This window comes from Neocloeon triangulifer, unplaced genomic scaffold (genome assembly GCF_031216515.1).
Source record: "Neocloeon triangulifer isolate White Clay Creek 2 clone unplaced genomic scaffold, ASM3121651v1 ptg000017l, whole genome shotgun sequence".
Taxonomy (NCBI): domain Eukaryota; kingdom Metazoa; phylum Arthropoda; class Insecta; order Ephemeroptera; family Baetidae; genus Neocloeon; species Neocloeon triangulifer.
Window position 1 is genome coordinate 4,975,739 of NW_026775559.1, and position 20,413 is coordinate 4,996,151.

General features: G+C 39.7%; 4 protein-coding genes across 5 annotated transcripts in view; 2 read left to right on the top strand and 2 right to left on the bottom strand.

Moving 5' to 3' along the window:
• The first annotated feature begins 11 nt into the window (after positions 1–11).
• Positions 12–16,123, top strand: LOC132203633 (von Willebrand factor A domain-containing protein 8). The gene is made up of 29 exons (XM_059631534.1): positions 12–396; positions 461–541; positions 602–1,014; positions 1,130–1,294; positions 8,710–8,868; positions 8,938–9,133; positions 9,189–9,579; positions 9,632–9,807; positions 9,859–9,965; positions 10,021–10,211; positions 10,270–10,471; positions 10,534–10,682; positions 11,828–11,984; positions 12,040–12,220; positions 12,278–12,483; positions 12,544–12,695; positions 12,785–12,881; positions 12,945–13,083; positions 13,133–13,341; positions 13,402–13,563; positions 13,617–13,759; positions 13,825–14,176; positions 14,235–14,374; positions 14,450–14,834; positions 14,881–15,145; positions 15,195–15,315; positions 15,371–15,560; positions 15,626–15,864; positions 15,920–16,123. Exons 1-29 carry the CDS (start codon positions 279–281, stop codon positions 16,032–16,034), a joined length of 5,601 nt encoding a protein of 1,866 aa, XP_059487517.1. The 5' UTR covers positions 12–278; the 3' UTR covers positions 16,035–16,123.
• On the top strand, positions 1,423–3,169 carry LOC132203638 (uncharacterized). Its single transcript, XM_059631542.1, has 2 exons — positions 1,423–2,687; positions 2,809–3,169. Exons 1-2 carry the CDS (start codon positions 1,973–1,975, stop codon positions 3,009–3,011), a joined length of 918 nt encoding a protein of 305 aa, XP_059487525.1. The 5' UTR covers positions 1,423–1,972; the 3' UTR covers positions 3,012–3,169.
• LOC132203640 (uncharacterized) lies at positions 10,491–11,558 on the bottom strand. The gene is made up of 5 exons (XM_059631546.1): positions 11,419–11,558; positions 11,274–11,309; positions 11,138–11,214; positions 10,979–11,081; positions 10,491–10,925 (listed from the first exon to the last, which is right to left on the bottom strand). The coding sequence occupies exons 1-5, from the start codon at positions 11,465–11,467 to the stop codon at positions 10,696–10,698; spliced, it is 495 nt and encodes a 164-aa protein (XP_059487529.1). The 5' UTR covers positions 11,468–11,558; the 3' UTR covers positions 10,491–10,695.
• Positions 16,097–20,413, bottom strand: part of LOC132203634 (serine/arginine repetitive matrix protein 1) — an 88,071-nt gene continuing 83,754 nt past the window's right edge. Inside the window, exons 4-10 of one of the 2 annotated variants that reach the window (XM_059631535.1) lie at positions 19,754–20,199; positions 18,800–19,350; positions 18,445–18,609; positions 17,969–18,393; positions 17,726–17,903; positions 17,550–17,669; positions 16,097–17,495 (exon numbers count right to left, since the gene is read on the bottom strand). In XM_059631535.1, coding sequence (XP_059487518.1) covers positions 17,306–17,495; positions 17,550–17,669; positions 17,726–17,903; positions 17,969–18,393; positions 18,445–18,609; positions 18,800–19,350; positions 19,754–20,199 — 2,075 coding nt within the window. In that variant the 3' untranslated portion in view covers positions 16,097–17,305. The remainder of the gene's footprint in view (positions 17,496–17,549; positions 17,670–17,725; positions 17,904–17,968; positions 18,394–18,444; positions 18,610–18,799; positions 19,351–19,753; positions 20,200–20,413) is intronic. The other variant, XM_059631536.1, reaches the window with a different exon arrangement.

Sequence of the window (20,413 nt, forward strand, 5' to 3'; positions counted from 1 at the left end):
CCACGCGTATAGAGAATTTTGCCAGATGATCTGCATGCTTTTGTTGTGATTTTGCGAGTGAGATTTTATTTTTTAATCAAATCTCAATATATTAGGCTCATATTGAAGATAAGATTTCAAAAGTTTTCAAAATTGACCCTTGACCTGCAAGTGGAAACAGCTGTCAGTGAAGTTACTTCAGAAAGTTGTGATTTTTAGGTCAAATAATTTGAGTCTGTTCGACAAACATGATTGGAATATTTTTATCTTGACTTTGTACTTGATTCTAATTTGGACAAATGTCGACGGCCAGAAGAATATCGGTGTTAAGCCGAATATTGAATGGCCACAAACTGTCAATTCATAAAACTGTGTCCAACTCTGATGGTGCCGTAATAACCCGACAATATTCGTCAAGTAAATTTGAAATCCCATTTGAAATTGAACCTTACTCCAATGCATTTTTTTATTATTATTTTAGAAGGTGGAAAAATTACAATAGGGGATGTTTCTAAAGAACTGAAGGTGCCAAAGCAGCCAGCCTATGTGCCATGCAATTACAGTATGTATCTAATTAAAAACAATTAAACAAATAAATTAATTGTTTTCTCAAAACTTTTAGTCGGTGATAAAGGATTAAGCCAAGAGACCCTTGCCCACTTGAGATGGATGCTCCAGAAGGACGTCCTCCACCAAGACATCTTTCTGATTGGCCGTCCTGGGCCTCTGAGGCGCACCATCGCCATGCAGTTCCTCGAGTTGACCAACCGAGAACTCGAGTACGTGTCTTTGTCCAGAGACACTACTGAGTCTGACTTGAAGCAGCGGCGGGAAATCTCCAAGGGCACTGCCACCTACCTCGACCAAAGTGCCGTCCGCGCTGCCATCGAGGGCCGAGTCCTCATACTCGAGGGCATTGAAAAGGTCGAGAGAAATGTCTTGCCGGTGTTAAACAATTTGCTCGAAAACAGAGAAATGCAGCTTGAAGATGGCAGGTTTCTCATGGCAGCAAAAAGATACGACAAACTATTGGAGGTAATTTAAAAAAAAAAATAAATAAATTAAACATCTCAAAATATTTAGGATATAAATTTGAAATAAATTTAGATAATTTGTATTAAATTAATATGCATTATTTTTGTGATTAAAGGAACACTCTAAAGAGGAGCTGGATGGATGGAAACTTGTTAGAGTAGATGAAGACTTCAGAGTCATTGCTCTAGGTCTTCCTGTTCCTAGATATACCGGGAATCCACTGGACCCACCCCTGAGGTCCAGGTTCCAAGCTAGGGATGTCCACAATCTATCATTTCAGGTAGGACATAATTTTTTACTAAAAATTTTAATTCATACAAAATTTTTCTTAAAATTTTTATAATTAAAAAAACACACACACACACACTCACACATACATTAATTTTGCTATGCGAATGTAAAAATTAATTGAAATTATCTTCTTATGTCCCATTATATAACAAAGCGGGCACATGTTAATCTAGAAAATAATATATTTATATAAATGCAGAAATTCCTTCTTTTTCCGAGAGTAAATTTTGAAGCACTGAACGCTGCCGTCATTCACATCGTAAATATGTTTATTACATGTAATATGTGTCAGGAGGGTTGCGTGGAGGTACTAAAAATTCCCATGGTACGTTTTTCCACCTTTTTGTTTATTCTGTAATTACAGTAAAAATATCTCAAAATAACTTTTGATGCCAATCAAAGCGCACTCTGTTTGCCTTGCAGTTCAGCCAGTCACTTACGAATTTATTTTTAAATAAGGGTTTGATAAAGAGAGGGCTAATAGACACGGTTAGGCGGAAGGAAATGTTGATTTAGGCTGTCTCGGGGTCCTCGGGGATCGCCTCGGCCGATCGCTATCTTTCGGAACAAAATCACGCAATGGGTTGACAGACGGAGGAAGCGCTTGCGCCGCGCTTTTTGTTTTTTACTGCTCTCTCCGTGGAAATGCGAATTCGTTCAGTGAGCCATGCCCGCGCTGGTACAGCGGGCCCGCTGGGAGACCTCTCAGCGGCCCTTGTTCGTCAAGACGGTGTGGCAGAATGGCGTCCGACACGCCATCCTTTCCAAAGACGATCCACTTTTTGCAAAAAACGAGCCGGCGCCAAACCGATTCAGCAAAATTCTGCTGTCCCAATCTGCTCCAGAAGTTCCGGCGCCGATGCGACCGCGTCCCAGTGAACTCGAAAGGTGTCTCATGAAACTCCAACTGGTGCTCGCCTCCGAACCAAAGGTTGCAATAATTTCAGAGAAGAAAAGATCTCCAGACTTTCCCAGCCCCGAGGAGGAAGTTTTTCCGCTTTTGCCAGTTGAAGCAGAGGAGGAACCGTGTCCGAAACGTATTGTCTTGGAAGAATTGGAAACGAGCAGCAGCGAAACGTCTTCGGCCTCTGAAAGTGAAAACAAAGAAAACCAGTGCGAGGACGAGGAAGACGCTGAAGAATTTGATCTTCCGAATTACAACAACTGGCTGCCAGATTTGAATCCACTGTCTGAAAGGGTGCTGCAGTGGCTGGAGAGGGAGGCGAAGAGAAATAGACCAAGGGTGGTTGATTTGAGGACTCTGAAGAGGGCGCAAAAGTCGCCTATGAGTAGACCGTCTACACAATCGTCTCCTCTTAAGCAGCCTAGAATCAGGGTTAAGAGAAAACTGCCTGCAAAATGGTCATCTAAACTTGGCAATAGTGAGTATTTTTTTTCCAAAATTATTTTCTAATTTTTCCAAAAATTTCATCACAATTTAAATTAATTTTATGACATGCCAAATAAAAATAGAATTTTGAGGGAAAAAATTATTTTTTTCAGATGAAACGCTGGCAATTACAGCCCAATCTGTTCCTCGGAAGCTCGCTGCAGGCCTGAAACCTGTAATCACTGTCACCCCAGTGAAGTCATCACCCTCGATCCACTGGGCAAACGATCAGCAATCCAGAGGTCGACCGCAGCTACACGTTTTTATACCTCGAATTGATAGTGACGCAATCAGTGACCATTCAAGTGACAGGTAGCTGTGTTGAGAGTAAAAACTTTGACTGCGAATTATGTGCAATTTTTGTATATATTTATAAACTAGCTTTGTGGATTTGCTTGCTGAAAGAAAAGTCTGAATTTGAGCTTTGCTTGAATAAATTAAATGTAATTGTTGTTCCTCAATTCACACTTTTGTTGAATTATATTTGACCTTGTCCCCCTGTGAAATGCCACATACTTTTATGACAGATTTTTTTTCTTCTGTGAAACAATAATATTTCACAGCATTCCCGTCATGTGTTTCGAGAAATGTTCGTATATCGCGTGTACCTGCACATTCTGAATATAATTACATTTTGCATTAATAGTTCAGTGGGTTAGTGTAATTAATTAATCCCCATCGTGTCACGCTTCCCCTTGAAGAATGTGCTTGCTCAGGCGACGGTGTGTTACTTCAATTAAACTTCAAACCTACAATAAAAAAAATGTACAGCTAGAAAATTTCAAAAATATTATTGCATCCAGACACGAATGGAGTTTAGATTTATGATGGAAAATTGGCATCTAATACGCCAGCAGTCTTTCATTTCGTTCAAAAAATACGTTTTATTTTTCGGTGTGCGCATGTTAAATTTGCCTCCGGTTGCAGATAAATCAAACGCATTGAAAAGCGACGTCTGTGTTTCTCATATCATAGCCACCGTATTATCTCAAGTCAATAACCTGTCGGGAAAAGACAGGATCGCGTAACACGTTTTGGAACGTACAAAAATTTCTGTGACTTGGCGTGCAGCAGCTCTTTTTTTATCGATTCCTCCGAGGATGAGCGCTGGCTGGAAGACCCCCTCAGAACCTGCTGGTGCGGGAACTGTGTCACAAAAGCAACCCTTGTTTCACCGCGCCCTAATAGAATGAATGTACGCACATTTAAGCAAGCTCTCTCGCGTTTGACATTTCATTTCACCTTTAAAGACTGCGTGACACACTAAATTATTATGCTGTCCAGGGAATTGAATTAATTGAAACAGTTATTGAGTTATTATTATTTATTCTTCTCGGACATTATAAAATAGTTTTAAATTGGAAAAAAATTAAAAGAAAGTGTTTGTAGCTGCAGATGTCTGCTAAAACGCTTGACATCAAAAGAGACTCGGCCGCCGCTGTAAAAAATAAATTTAAAATTCAAGAATCTTGTCTCAAGTTAGAAGTTTTACATCTTTAAAAAAGGACGAAAATTATATTTAATTTTAAAGCTATTATTTGATAAAAGATATTTAAACTATTAGTTTAAAAGAAAGAAGGCAGACGATTTGTTTCTAAATAAATAAAAAGGAAATCGCAGTTTATGTAAAAAAATTCCTATTTAAAAAATTCTTCCTTCTTTAATTAAGTTGAAGAAACCTTTTTCTCATTTCGATTTATACTTTTGAACGCTTGTTTTCTCAAATTTTATTATTTATTTGTCTAATTTTAAACTAAACATGTGTTTTCAAAGTAAACCTCACATAATGTAGTTTGCATATCAAAACTTTCTCATGCTATGGTGCTGCTTTTGTTTACCATAAATACTTACCCTATAATGTATGAGGATAATGATAGTCTGACATGGCCACTCCGTGTTTATACCGCAGCAGCAACCACACATGCAAAGTGTGCAAATTTAGCTTTAACGCGCCTATTTTTCTTAAGCTTTTAGCATTTGACGCCAACACTTTGAAAACCATTAAATTACAAGTGGTCGTTTTGTGTTCTTTCCAGATATAAAATTTTATCGCAGAACTCGAGAAATAAATACAATCGTTTGGCAAAAGTTTTATTGCATAAATAAGAGAGAGAGGTTTATTTCGTGGCGAAAATGTTCTGTTGTGAATTCACGTGGGAAATGGGCGGAATGCCGAAGTAATAAATACGACGACACTGGGCGAGCACGCTACGATATGGGCAAATAATACAGTGCAGGTACGGCCGCAATGAATTATCTGGTGCTTATTACATCTAGCATCGCACACAATGCATGCAAGCCGTGTAATTAAATGCTATATAGAATTCGAGCTCTAATTGTTTTGATTTACGACGCGTCGCCACCGTAATCCTTTCCATGTCTGTTTCGAGCAATAAATCACCCTCAATCCAGAACTGCCGCTTTGACATCTTACCTGCTATGGGAAAACGCCGAGTAACCACTCTCGATTTTGTGAAAACGTTGAAAATTTACTTGATATGTATGAAATGAAGTGTATTTTGTGAGTGCGTGCGAAAAAGTAGTAAATCACTTCACGTTCGCAAGGCCACATGATCCCTTGCTGAATTTTTGGCTACCCCGACTGTCCTCATTTCAATCCATTTGCTTTTTTTTATTTGAGATTGCTTTTAATCATTTCTTGCGTCAATATTTTAACTGTTGCAAATTTTTCTTTCATTTTGTTAAAAGTAATTTTTATTGACTCTCATTTTTTTTCTCTAGTCATACAAAGAAATTTGTAGACGTTGAAAAATGAGCAAATAAGGTGTATCAAAACTGAAATGCTTGACATCAAAAGAGACAACGCCAATGATTTAATTCCACACTGTCAGAAAATTAATGTTCTATACTTCATCCTACAATGAACCTTTTTGTTATTTCCCTACCACTAGATTTTGTATCTTGTGGCAAATGTAATTAAATCATTTTTAGTAACAATAGATTTAAACGCCTGAATCAGATACTGCAATACAAATCATCTCGGAGGGAAAAGAAAATTTTCTATGGTTCCATTATGGCTATACATTAAAGAAATCGGAGCAGAGGGCAGTCTCTTTTGCTGAAGTACCAATAAAATTGCCTTGGGAATCGATTCGGGGCGTAAATTTGATCTGTATTTAGAAAATTACCTTTTAATTAAAGAAAACTCACGGATAAAAAAGTTAATTAACAACTTGTGCTTATAGGATTGAATCGCTATCCCTGATTTTTTTATGCTTTTTACACGGCGTGCTGCTCACTGGTTGGAATAATGTGAAGATTTATCGTTGCGGATCCGACAGCCGAATCTTGATTCTTAAAACATGCAGCGTTTAGAAAAAATAAAACATTCACAACATGGTGGTGGTAAAGGAATATAATTTATCTGGGCATAATGCAAGACTCACTCACACTGCTGCCTTTATTAGAGCATTAGTTGGGCCCGGGGGTCGTGATGGAGTCGAGACACGCGACATACTCTCCACAACCATGCTAAAATTGCCGAGAACTTTTGTAAAACACGCGTTTGGCAATCTAATGAGAATGCGCGCCCGAACAAGAGGACACACTCGCTGTTTTCTCGCGCAACTATATTAATTAGAATTGTGTTTTTCGATATGCGAAATAGAGCTTCCGTGTTGTAAAGTTGGTTGGTCGTAAACTATACTTCGCTAGCTGGTTAAACATTTTGTCGTTAAAATTTACTTTCGTTGTGGGAAGAGGACACACAGAGACTTGAAAGACTTATTTCATTTCATAATTTTCCATTTCGTGATATCGTCTAACTTTTGTCAAGGGCACTTTTTGTAATCAAAAGTTTGTTTGAAAACTGAAATGAAGCGATTTAAAGCTCTTCCAAGCTAGTTTTGTCAGTATTTGCAACATGAATGTTCACTTGAAAATTCCGAATGAAGAATAAACAAAGAAATAAATAATCAAAGTTTAAAATGTTTGAATATTTCTCAAAAGCGTCAGAATCTTTTTTCATGTTAGTAAATTCGTGCAGCTTTTTTAAATTATTGAACTAAAGCATTAAATATACTAAATTTTAAATAATTGTTACTTTATTTATAAATTATTTTCTTTTTTACGATTAAAATGAAAAATTTATTTTCCCTTTTCGTTTTAGACTGCTTTTTTTTTAGCTTTTTTCTCTATATTCTCAATTTTGCGCTGTTGTATTTACACCTGTTAACACACAATGAACACAAAGTTGGGTGTGTTGCAAGGTTGGAATAGATGTTATGAATATATTAAGTAATTAATAACAGATAATTTTTTGTCGCCGACCATTTTTAAAAACTTGGAAAAGAGATTATTTCGTGGCAGCAACCGAGACGCGCGAGACATTTTTAAGAATTTCCCAGTCATCGGAAAAGCGCACCGAATTATTTTCCGAGTGCCAGGCGTGGTGGCGTCTGCAGGAGGCGCCTCTAACTCTGCTGCTGTAAGAGGGGTTGGCGTCGTCGTGCCAGGAGATCAGCACACACCCCGAGCGCCGAGATGAGGGTGGTCGCCATGGTAACGTGGGTTGCATACCCAGCCCGGCTCAGATTGCTCCACTCGTCGCTGCGTACCTCCTGAGTGGGTATAGGAGCCGCGTAGCAGACCGCTGCTGGAAAAAAACTGGAAACAAAAAATTGTGATAATTCCCAAAAACGTCAACTTTCCCAATATATGGCCAGTATCAGTTTTTCCACGCGGCAGATGTGCTGGAAAAAGTGGCGGCGCTTTTTAAAAAGCTAGTGCACGCCCCCGGAAAATTCGGCGCTTTTCCACGCTCTCTTTATGAGTTTTACATGGGCTACAAAATCAAATTAAAGCTGTTACGAACTTTGATGATTGCAATGAGGTGCTTGAGTACATTTGGGAGTGGGTGAAATCGGTTTTCAGGAAGAAGGGAGTGATTAAAGCTGAAATTGATTGAGATGAATAAAAGTAAATTTTACGAAACCTTGGTGTAACAAAGCATTAATTAAAATTTAAGAGACCGGAGAGTTTTCAAATCGTAATTTGATCAGTATTTTCGTTTTGCATCAGAACAAAGCTGTCATTTCAAACATAATTAATACATTTTAAAATTAAAGTAGCGATAAAAATACATTGCAAGGCTGTAGGGGTACTTGAGTTAAAAAAATATCGTCATTATTTGAGAATATAAATTTATTGAAGGTTACCTTTTTTAGCTTCCATCATTCTTCGTAGATATTGATTGAGGATGAAAGTTTACCTTGTCCTGTAAAATCACTGCGGAGAAACCATTCGTCATTTTGGCGCAGAAACAAAAAGTTTAGGATTAAAACAATAAAATTTAATATTAAAAGTTTCTCGCGCTCGCCTGCAAAGGGACCATTAGCGCTGAGAGTGAAATTGAAATATTTCCAAGTGTGGGGCTGCGGTAATTGTTTATGACTTGATTCACGCGTGCGAGCACGGCTGGCGCGATTTAGTGGATTGATAGGCACGATAGGGATCGCACACGGTTCAATTTACTTGTGCTCTCAACACTCACCGCGTGCTCTCGATAAAATTTCAATCATGTTCCATTTAATGAATTTCAATTCCCCTCGTGGTAGTTTCATTGCTTTGAAATGGGGAAAAAATTTGTGGTGTTTTTCAGACCTGACGGATCGATGGAACGCGTTTAGTTTTGAACAAAGCTGTCACCGCCAATAAGTAAATTAGTTTTTTTTCTAAGGAAGTCGAGAATCCCTGCTGGCTTTTAAAACAGTTTGCCATTTTTTTGTGCCTCAAGGCTTTGTTCAAATAATGCCTTTCACTAGCACACTTCCCCCACAAGTTGGTAATCAATTTAAACTAATTTCTTCACAAATAATGTTTTAAATTTACAGTCACTTCAAATTTAAATGTCAGATGGAGTTAATTAAAATTATTTAGGACTTCCGTAAATAATTTGCTTTTATCACAGCATTTCATTTGAAACAGCAGATTTATTTTTATTTTTACAACGGATTATTTTTATTTATTAAAGAAAAGTTTAAATTTTGTTTCAGGCCCAAGTTTCCGCCCTGCAAGAGTCGCACCCATCTGCTGACCCTTCAAAACTTTCCCAGCTCGTCTCTTGCGCACATGCATTGCTCTCGCCCGAGTCCGAGGCACTTTCTTTACCTGATTTTCCCACTGACAGTCTTCAAGCAGCTGCAAAATTGCTGGTAAAGTCATCAAACTGAACTATAAGTAGCGTAATGAGTACTATTGAAAGTTTTGCGTGTCTTTGGCAGGAACTGTTTCCTAACATGTCGGTGCACGAAGCTTTCCTCAGACTGTACCCGTATCAAAGTTTCCTCGCAAAGGAGGGAAGGTCCAGTGTCGATGAGGTGCTCAATAGTTTCCGCATCAAGCCAATTGATGCCACTACCTCAATTAATGAAATTAATCCAGTTAGTCAAAACTTGCTGAGTGTTTCACTTTCCTCCGGTGATAAAAAAATTATGCCCTGATTTTTTAAAGTAAATTTTCTTCCTTCTCTCAGGTGGAGCACAAAGCAGGGTTGAGGTTGTCAAAGGTCAAAGTTTGCCTCGATCCAACAGTCCCGGCTTCATCGAAACTCCGTACCAGTCCTCATTGATTGCCACTCTTCTGCAGTCTCACTGCGCACAAGACCTTTGTCTAATCGGCCCCAAGGGATGTGGCAAGAGCGTAACCGTGCAGAGGTTAGCTGACCTGCTCGCCTACGAGACTGAACCCATCATACTTTACCAAGATATGACCTCAAGGGACCTTCTGCAGCAAAGAACCACTTTGGCCAACGGAGATACTGTTTGGAGGAACTCTCCTTTAGTTACTGCTGCCGTCGAGGGCAAAATGGCCCTGCTGGACGGGATTCACAGAATTCACGCTAGCACCTTAGCTGTGATTCAGAGGTATTTTTAAGTCACAAAATAAATAAGCAAAAACATTTCAATTTTATTTCAGGCTGGTGCATGATCGAGAGTTGCAACTTTATGATGGAAAAAGACTTGTTCGTCATGACCGATATGAGAAAATAAAGGAAAATAATAAGATGACTGACGAGGAACTTGCCAACGCAGGAGTTCTTCCAATTCACCCTTCATTTAGGATAGTCGGCCTTGCTGAACCTCCTGTCATTGGTTAGCGCAATGTTTTTTGCAATTTGCGTTTTACAATTTGAGTGAAAATAGGGGGTTCTCAAGGACAGTGGTTGTCACCAGAAATGCTCAGCTTATTCCTTTACCACCAGATGCGACCGCTGAGCATGCAGGAAGAGCTTCATGTGATAGGCAACTTGGTAGACGTCACTCTGAATAATTTGTTTACTCAATTAACTTTGCGTCTCATTCTAGTATGGTGGGATTGACGGCCCATTACACAAAGTGGTTGAAGTGGCGCATCACTTGCGCAACTCGGCAGATCAGACCATTCAGTCATTAGCAGGGTCCTTTTCAACGAGGCAATTACTCAGAATTGCCCGACGAATGAAGTCTTTTCCTGATGAAAATGTTTATGACGCAATACAACGAGCTTGCCTTGCTAGGTGCTTTTTTTATTCAAAGCAATTTTATATTTTTAATACTGCATTATTTATTTAAAAGATTTTTGCCGAGCATGGCTCGCCAAGCGCTGGACAGTGCTCTTTCGGAAGTTGGAGTCCAACCTGTGCCACACAGTGAAGCTGCAGGGCTTACTTGTGAGATAAATGAAGAGCAAGTTACTATTGGGAACACAGTAATAAACCGATTCAAAACTACTTCAAAATCGAAAGTCCCGGACGTCTTGTTCTTTGATGTTCCCCAGGTAATACATAAAAAAATGGTCAGTTTGGAAAATAATTATATTTATTTAAAAATTAAAACTAGCACTTGGCGGTTTTGGAATGGCTCATGCAAGATTTTGAGTTGGGCGAGCATTTGCTGCTTGTTGGCAATCAAGGTGTTGGCAAAAACAAACTGGCTGACCGTCTACTGTACCTGCTTAATAGACCAAGGGAATACATTCAACTGCACAGGTGAGTTAGTCTTTCAGCAGTTTTCCAGTTCACACACAAAGTACCGCAAATTTGAGCAAGGCCAAGCGTAAAGTCCATCTTTGCTGGCGCCCACACATTCGCCAGCATAGTACGACTTGCGGATTTCCAGAGACACTTTTTTACCAGTGCCCGCCCAAGTGAACGTATCCGTGATCACATCCCGAAATTCAGCGTTCTTCCACGTGTCTCCTTTGGTCCTGTAGCCACTGGTCCAGAAGTAGGCTGTGGATTTTTTTATTGGTCGATGACCTTAATTAACTTAATTTTTGACTGACCGCCCATCTGGTCCCTCAACTGACGTAGCTCGTCTTTGGTTTCTAAAGAAGCAAGTTCCATTCCATGCTTTTTGCACCACGCCTGAGCTGAACTCCAATCCAACTGAAATATTTTTTTTTTTTAGTTTTTTACTGTTTTTCTATATTCAGGTATCTAACCTGCACGTCCCTGTCATCTTCGATCCTACTCAAATAATAAGTCTTCCCGTCCTTTACTATCAAGTCCTCTTTAGCCGCTAAAATTTTTTTTAAGCCTTTTCACTTAATAAAATATTACATTTATGGCAACACTTACGAAGTTTGCTGTTGGTACATCGAGCACTTCCATACCCTAAGGACAATTACATAATTTTAATAAATATTGAGTTTAGAACACAAGAGGCAGTGAAAATTAAAACTAAAATGACATGAAACGTGAATATAGTTTAAATTTTGCTTACCGACTTGTAATAAAACTAATACAGCTACACAAGCGTACAATTTCATCATTGCGTGTTGGGCACTCCGCTCTTGACACTTCAAAATTACAATGTAGACTGATCTGCGCGTCTCACTCGACTGCTGAAATATTTCACAAACACTGACCCCAAGGGCAATTTAATCATAGCGCTGATTGTTGAGACCATGGGTACGTTTAGTGACCCAGAAAATCATCGCATCAAGTGCAAGGAAATAATTTAGCCTTCTGCGTCACAGTTACGCATTGACATAAGCTAGGGTTGATTGGGACTAATAAAGTTCTTAGAAATGAAATGATTGGTTTTGCTCAAATTTCATGAATAATTTTTTTCAACCACTTTTGGTAACAGCGATAATGAAAAATTTATATATATTTTTTTTCTTTTAAAGGGACACAACTGTGCAAACTCTGACTCTCCAGCCGACTGTGCGGGACGGAGTCGTCATTTACGAAGACTCACCTTTGGTCCAAGCTTGCAAATGGGGTCACGTTTTGGTTGTTGATGAGGCAGACAAGGCGCCCACTCACGTCACCTGCATTTTGAAAGTAAAAATTCATCAATATTTTCTTGGCAAATTTTTGACTCGTATATTTTTTGCAGACTCTAGTTGAATCTGGAGAAATGATTTTATCGGATGGCCGTCGCATTGTTCCTCACACAGATATCAGGGCTCAAAGAAAACTGCCAGGAATAATTCCGATGCATCCTAACTTCAGAATGATCATTCTTGCGAACAGACCTGGCTTTCCTTTCCTCGGAAATGACTTCTTTGGAGCTTTAGGTATTTGTCAAGGGTCAAAGTTAGTTACTTTCTTACTTAATTTTTTATTCATTGAAGGTGACCTGTTCAGTTGTCACGCCGTTGATAATCCAAGCCAAGCCTCTGAAATTGCCCTGCTTAAGAACTATGGACCAGATGTGCCTGAGGAAATTATCCTTAAGCTAGTCAGAGCTTTCTCTGAACTTCGTACAATGGCCGACCAAGGCCTTGTCCAATATCCATATTCAACCAGAGAAGTAGTCAACATTGTCAAGCATTTGCAGGTAAATTAAATAAAAAAGGGGTAATTTTCAACTATTTTATTATTCCATTTAAAATTCTAGCAATTCCGTGATGAGGGCATAGCCAGCGTTGTTAGGAACGTTTTTGATTTTGACTCGTACAGCCAAGAGGCAAAAGAAATGTTGGTGACCACATTACACAAGCACGGAATTCCCATCGGGACAAAGCCAACCAGTGTCAGCTTAGGAAAAGAGTAAATTAATAGTTTTTGTTGATTTTAAATATATATTTTTCCACAAAAGTTAAACACGAGTTTTATTTATGAAAGCGCTGCCGTTGCAGATACCCCTTGCCCCGAGTAAAACTAAGCGGCCAGTGGAAGTCTTATGAAAATGAGCCACAGACATTGGAAATCTCTGAAAGGAATATTAAGTTGAAAGTAAGTGATAAAAATGTGTTAAATTAATTCCTAAATTATTAATTTTTTATTTAAATCACTTAGGGAGCTGTAAAACTTCCCAAGAGCTCTCATCTGCTGGACAGAATTGAGGCTCGCTCAAGTAGTTTTAGTGAGCAACAATTTTATTGGTCACTGCCGTTAGTCGAACCTAATGTAGTAGCCGATGCAATCGTTAAAATGGGTAATTTCTAAGCTCACTTTTTTTATTAAATTAATTATTTTTCTCATAGAAACAGACAAAATCAACACTGGGAATGACATTCTGCATGTTTTAATCGCAAACCCATCAATTCTTTTCTCGATGAAGTACAACGATGAATACATAGAGAAGCTAGAATTGAGAAACTTGATTGAATCCACAAGGGGTATTTATCCAACAATGAGCTTAGCCTCCTTAGGCGGAAAGTTGGACGGATGTTTGCTTATATTTGACGAAACGGTAAAATTGAAAATTATGTATTGTTGTATTGCTATACTTTATTAATTTTCTTTTGTATAGACCAGCAAACTAGCCATTGTTTGCCCAGACACAACAGAAGGAAGCCAAGTTTTGCTCAGGACGAGCATCACTGATAAAGCTGGACAAATTTCTCTATCCTTCCTCGGAAAGACTGCTGTTCAGTGGCGCATGAAGGGTGATTTTGCACATGAAAACTGGGCCGTAAGTTTTCAAATAATTTCCTTTTTGTGTAAATTAGTATAGATAACTTTTAGGTTTTGTATGAGAGTGGAGGAAACAACGTTGAAGTTTTAAATGTTGAAAACATGAATGTGTTTGCATTTGAAGTGCCTTTTGAGATTCAGGACCTCCACCTTGTTTCAAAAGATAAGTGGCTGGCAGAAGACACCAGAAGAAAGTATTACTTAATTTTATGAGTTTTACCCTCTACTTACTATGGAATTAAATTTTTTATAATTTCAGTAAATACTTGTTGGAAAAGCTGAACCCCCAGGACGAGTACCCACGCTCAATTCGCAAGATTAGCGACAATTCGCAGACCTTGCTTGGCCCCATTAGTGGCTCAGCGAACGTTGAATTATCCCCCTTTGTGTTGAACAAAGCTTTGGGCCAGTCAATTACAGCACCAAACAGATTATTATCCTCAAGAGACACCCACGCTGCCATTGCCATTGGCTTCCCAGAATTAACCGGCAGCGCTAATGACATTTACTCATGGCCTCGGGTGCAATCAAACTATACTCCTCCAAACGCTGCTCGGAGATCATCAGGAAATCAGCCAGATAAGCCAATTTTCTTGCCAAAAAGTGGACAGGTAAAAACTACACACTAGAAATTACAAGAAGAATATCAAAATATGATGTTGGTTTTAGATTGTTCAAGCTGTTCCCAAATGGAAGGTGCCAAAAGACATCCGACCGGCGATGGGTGTGAAAAATCCAGGCAGCCCATCTGCTTTCATGGAAGTCACTGACCTCCTTTTTGACAAACTGCGCTACATTCCAGTTCCTGAGTAAGAAATTGACAAACTTGTATAAATTATATATTTATATTAAATAGAAGATAATTTGTATAATTATTTTCAAAGGCCTCGTACCATCTCCCCATACACAGCTTGGCTTCTGGACACGCTGGACGTTCCTGTAAAAGTGGCTGAGACAAGCAATGAAGGTTTGGTCACTGTTGATGCAGGTGGTACAGTCAGATTGTGGGAGACGGGTGTTGCGAATTTGGAGCGGTCTATGAGCGAATGGAAGCGGGTCATTGGCTCTGATCCAAGCAACATTCAGGTCACCATCGAGCAGCCAAGTGGAAAAGATGTCTCCAGTCCTAAGTATGGAAAAATCGATCCGACGGGCGATCCTCACGTTGGAGGCAACACCTGGGCAGGAGGCACTGGTGGCAGAGATACTGCTGGTCTTGGAGGAAAGGGAGGGCCATTTAGATTGGATGCTGGTCATCCAGTCTACCAGGTATAGCCAAGATAAATTTATTTTCTCAGCTTAATTAGCAATGTAGGTGAGCCAAGAGGAGAAAGACGCAGTGCCCGAGCACATCAAGAAGGCTGCTCGGGAAATGGGCCAAAAGGCGTTTCAGGAGAGACTCAGGGAAATCAGGATGAGCCAGTACGATGCCAATCTCTACGGCCAGTTTTCCGACGCTGTTCACAGACAAGTCAAATCGCTCAGGGTGATTCTGAGTAGCTTGCAAGCCAAAGCCAAAGAACGTCAGTGGATGCGACACCAGACGACAGGCGAACTTGACGATTCCAAATTAATTGAAGGCAAATATTTGGAAAATTGGAAAATTTTAATCTATAACTCAGCATGTAGGTCTTACTGGTGAGAAAACAATTTACCGCCGACGGGCTGAAAAAGAGCCAGAGCTTGGAGCTCCACAGCAGAAACCTAAGAGAATGAAACTTGTTGTTGATGTGTCTGGAAGTATGTACAGGTATGCAATTTTAAATTTTGATTACGTGGACAAAATAACAACAAATTTTTGGCAGGTTCAATAGTTATGATGGTCGACTGGACCGAGTTATGGAGGCGGCAGTGATGATGATGGAGGCCTTTGAAGGACATGAGAACAAATTCCAGTACGACATAATGGGCCATTCAGGAGAAAGTTACGACCTGCGGTTTGTGGATAAGACCACTCCACCTTCCAACAACAAGGAGCGTCTTGATTTAATCAAGGTAAATTAAAAAAAAAACGTATATTTTTTAATTTATTATATTTTATGTTTTTTAAAATTACATAGACAATGCACGCACACTCCCAATTCTGCATGTCAGGTGACCACACATTGGAAGCCACCAGCTTGGCTATTCAGTCTTTGGCTAAGGAAGATTGTGACGAAGCATTCGTAATTGTCCTCTCTGACGCCAACCTCGAGCGATATGGTATTGCACCTGAGAGATTCGGAAGAATTTTGACGTCTGACCCCAGAGTAAATGCTTATGCCATTTTCATCGGCTCGCTAGGAAACCAGGCTGATAGGTATTTCATTTTGATAAATCTATAAAAATGTTGTTAATTATTTTCTTCTACATAGATTGACTGCCAAACTTCCTTCTGGACGGGCCTTTGTTTGCCTCGATTTGAAGAAAATCCCTCAAATTATGCAGCAGATCTTCACCTCATCTATCCTAAGTTCAAAGTCATCGTAAGTAAACTGAACCCCGGGGAAATTTCTAAATGTATAATTATTACGTTATTTGTCAAATATATATTTTATTTTCAAATTGAAAAATGAGTTTCTCACATTCATGGGGATTCCTTTCTAAATTGTTGATACTTATAGCTATAACTACGAGGAGAGGGGATTTTAATAATAAGAGAGCATATTTATAGTTTAGTGACCATTTGATCGCCTATATTAAAAATGCTTGTTCGTCTTATTGGTACAATAATATATAATATTCAAAATATTTGGCACCACTGATTTTTTTCAATCAACAGAAAACAATTTGATCTTTCTAAAAGATATGGCTACAGATTTTCTAATGTCCGCAGTGATAAGATAACAAAATTTCCCCTAAAACTTAACAATTTTCAGAAAGCTTTTGAATGGAACAAAAATTATTATTGTGGGTTTGGGTGGTTTAATTCAGCACTTCCGCTTCTGCTTTTGCTCGAAGCAGATATGAATTAAGTGCAAATATTTTAATACATCATACTCATTGTCAGTACTTAATTACATGCCAGAGAGTCATTTTTAAAACAGGTGATTTTTTTTAGTCCAGTCCAAGATTTTGGTTTAAATTTCTAACACTTGCAGACAAATTACATTGCTGGCTTATGTAGCTAGTGAAGAAACATTAACTAATGAACAATTTAACAATGAAAAAGCCATCGTGTCTTTTTATCATTTTGCAAGAACAACAACCAATTAAGGAATTAAAGTACTCAACAAATCACATCCACCTAACGCAACCCTGTGTGCTAATGAACTTTTTTAATTAACATACAGAGTTTTTGTAACTAAACCACAATCAGTCTCTAACAACACATAATTATGATAACTGATCGATGCTCAGGAAGATGCTCACAGTGGTGTCGATTTTCCTTTATATTTTTGTTAACATAAACCTTATATTTAAGTGAAATTTCATCTGAGAGGTTTCAAGACAATTTACACCAACCATAGTTTTCTCAGTTGATTGTTTTCATTTTTGTACCAATTCTCTGCTCGTTTTCATTCCAATTTACCGAATTTACACAACAACAGATGAAAATGCACCCGACTCTCTTCATCATCATTCCAATCGAAAAAGGAAGCTTATGTGGTATACAAATGAAAACAGCGATATTTTTCCTTAAGGTTGAAAAATTGGTTACACAAGGTTGGGAAATAAATTGATCGTATTTTTCTTTGGCATAATCAGCAAGAATAATGTACACTCACAGCTCAAATAGGGGAAGGGTAAGACCTTAATCACTAAAGAAGTTGCTCAATAACAGGATGCAGTAGACACATGTGCTCAGCTCCTCGGATGGGCAGCCTGTTGATGGAGTAGTGGTAAACCATTTCGGGTATTGACGAGAACGGCTTGCTGAATTGCCCCAGTATGTACTGGCCGGTGTCTGTGTCCTGTTGTATTCGCATGTGCATAAAACCCCGAGCACTCCTGAAATTGAAAAAATTTTATTTTATGCCATATTTTTCCCATAAAAATTCTCACTTTAAGGAAAGAGAAAAGTCCTGCCTGGAGGACTCACTGTTCCTGACCAAGTAACTCCCTTCGGGATGAAGTCGCAGCTCAGCTTCAGCTTCGATCCTTGTTATTGCGCCATGGAACCAACTGATATGATTTTTTTATCAACTTTTGAACTGAATGTCAAAGGGATTAAAATTTACCCTTGGCGCTCAAGAGGTATTTGAACGTCCACTTCGTCGCCTCTGGCTGAAAGAGCGCCAAAGCCAAAGTTGAGGCTCAGCCCTCCTGGCCGGTTTGAAGAACTCAAAACTGGTCTGAAGGCAGAAGGACCTCCTAAGTCCAGACTTGGTGGCCTCACGGGACCTCCACCAGCAGAATCTAGTAAAAAAAGAAATAATAAATAAATTTATTTTTATTTAAGTTGGAAAAAAATTATTTTGTACCTGTGGCGTTGCTGTCAGTTGTTGTGCAAAGCACGCTCGAGTTTGACGACATTGGCTCAAAGGTGGATGCAGGACGCAACTTCCTCCTCAACTTCGGCATGTCAAAGGGCAGATCTTCTGGTTTGGAGCTGCTGGCCACTGATGTTGCACTGCTCGAAGTGGCACTGCTGGCCGCTGCAGTCAGGCGTCTCCTTAGCTTTGGCATGTCGAACGGCAGATTTTCAAACTGCCTGCTCTCAATGGAGATGCCGCTGTCTGAGCCTTGCAGAATGTCCTTCGGGGCGCCAAACTGCAGGTTGATCACGTTTTTGTTCTGCATGCGACGCCTCAGTTTAGGCGCGTCCCATGGTAGGTCGTCAGTGGCCGCCGTTGGTGTGGCTGCGGTGGCCGCTTCTTCCGGAGAGGCTTTTTGCGAGTTGTTGTTTCTGATTTAAAATTGTTAATGTAAGGATGTTTGAAATCTGGTTATCATTTACCTATTATTGTCGGAAGTCTCAGATCCGGGCTCTTGAGATTTGTCAGAAATTGGGGAGAGTATGTGCAGTTTGTTGGACAGCAGGCCAAGAGGAGCACACCTGGTGGGCATCACTCTTCTCAAGTCACCACCAGAGTCAGACGAATGTGAACTCAATGAGTCACTTCTGCTGGAACAAATTGATTTGTAAAGAAAACTTCTATTTCGAATAAAGATTGGGTTCAGGAAATTAAATTAAATGTTATATATCATGAACTTTTTACTGTTTCATATTGATTTTAATTTTTATATTTTTTAACCATATTAAATAAACCCCAAATCACTTGTTTTTAGCATTTTATTATTCAAAGTTATACCTGCTTCCAGAGCTGGTGCTTGACCTGTTCCCTTCACTAGTTGAGCTTCGTAACGAGTCTAAGCTGGACATGCTGCTGCTGCTTGTGGCCATACTTTCGGTGCTCGAGTACTTGGGACGGTGGGACGCCTGCACGCCCGCAATCAGGAGGGAGGTGGGCCGGTTGCGGGCCTTGAGAGATTTGACCGGCAACCGGAGGTCCTTCAACCTCGCAGGTGATCCTGCAGGCAGATTCGGGGCGCTCTGTATGCTGTTCATAGGGGTGGGGGTGTGGAATTTCGCAGGCAAGGGTGCCGTCGAGGGAGGCGAAGGGGTGTAAGTGTGGATGGGGCTTGGCGCGGATGGTGGAGGTGGCGTGGAAATTCGCATCGCACTCAATTCGGCGGCCAGGTGGCCTGGGATGGCGCTTATGGGCCTCGGCGTCTGGCTCGGACCTTCCTGAGGGTCGGGACTTTCTTTTTCTTTGTTCTTCTTGCGGTTGCCCCGAGGGGTCAATCCACGCGCCGCTCGGCTAAACATTCGCAATACGGGATGGTTGCTTACTCGATCCACCTAGTAAATAAAAATTTAATTAATCAGCTCATACCACACAGGTTATTAGTGCAATATAAATTTGTGTATACATTTTTACAAAAATTTTTTTTACTAATATAATTAATGTATCAAATTTTTATTTATCAAATTAATATTTTAACTATGTATTCATATTTTTTTATATGTTCCATCTGCTAAAAAGCCTTTTTGAGTTTTATTTTTTATCTTAATAATGCAAGGCATCGCATTTTAATTAAATTTGCATGAAAAATATTGAAAAAGTATTTACTTTTTACTTTTTAAAATATCTAAAGATAATAAAATCGCATTTGAATAAAGATTAAATTTAAATTTTGAAACTATATAATGTTGCAGTCAAATAATGTTAATATCAAGAGCACGTTTAATTTTTAGATCTCACCTCATCAAGCTCATCTTCCGATTTGGAGACGCGGCTGTCAAAGGCCGTCTCGTAAATTTGTTTACGTCCACTGCGAGTGCTCATGGTGTCATCGCAGTCAGGCTCGTCCTGCTCGATGGAGCCTTTGCAGGGCACGCAGACGCTGCTTCTCGATCTCACCAACACGTCGCACGGCATCTCGACGGGTTTCCGGTGCCTTCGCCCATTAGGTTTCGCCTGCTCACTTAGGGGAGACTCGACGTCTGCATCGTAGCACCACGGTTCGCCACCGGCAGGCGCGGTCGTGACCTTTGGAATGGGCCTCTTGGGTCGAGGTGGCCGTGGCGAGTCGAGACTTACGCTCTGGCGGACTTTGGAGCGGTGGTGTTTGCGGTGGCCTTTGCTGGCCTTGGAGGGATCTTTGATTTCGCTGTAGACGTACGGGGACGGGTGCAACTCTTCAGACTCTGAAACACATTCATTCAACAATTTTAACTTCATTTAGTACATTTAAAAAAATAATATATCACATCTTGAAGAAGAATAAATAAAAAAATCTTTAATCACGAATGACGTCAAAATTTTTGTTGGCTTCAACTTTAGCAAAAATTGTCAAAACAATTTTCCTTTTGGCAGAACGTCAAGAACTTGCTGGTTTGTCAAATTTAATTAACACGAGCA

Coding starts and splice junctions, on each gene's coding strand:
- LOC132203633 (XM_059631534.1), top strand. CDS start 279: ATGTCGACGGCCAGAAGAATATCGGTGTTAAGCCGAATATTGAATGGC. Junction 397..460: donor AACCCGACAATATTCGTCAA/GTAAATTTGAAA, acceptor TTATTATTTTAG/AAGGTGGAAAAATTACAATA. Junction 10,212..10,269: donor CAACGAGCTTGCCTTGCTAG/GTGCTTTTTTTA, acceptor TTTATTTAAAAG/ATTTTTGCCGAGCATGGCTC.
- LOC132203638 (XM_059631542.1), top strand. CDS start 1,973: ATGCCCGCGCTGGTACAGCGGGCCCGCTGGGAGACCTCTCAGCGGCCC. Junction 2,688..2,808: donor GTCATCTAAACTTGGCAATA/GTGAGTATTTTT, acceptor TATTTTTTTCAG/ATGAAACGCTGGCAATTACA.
- LOC132203640 (XM_059631546.1), bottom strand. CDS start 11,467: ATGATGAAATTGTACGCTTGTGTAGCTGTATTAGTTTTATTACAAGTC. Junction 11,310..11,418: donor ATTAGTTTTATTACAAGTCG/GTAAGCAAAATT, acceptor AATTGTCCTTAG/GGTATGGAAGTGCTCGATGT. Junction 11,215..11,273: donor ATGTACCAACAGCAAACTTC/GTAAGTGTTGCC, acceptor AAAAAATTTTAG/CGGCTAAAGAGGACTTGATA.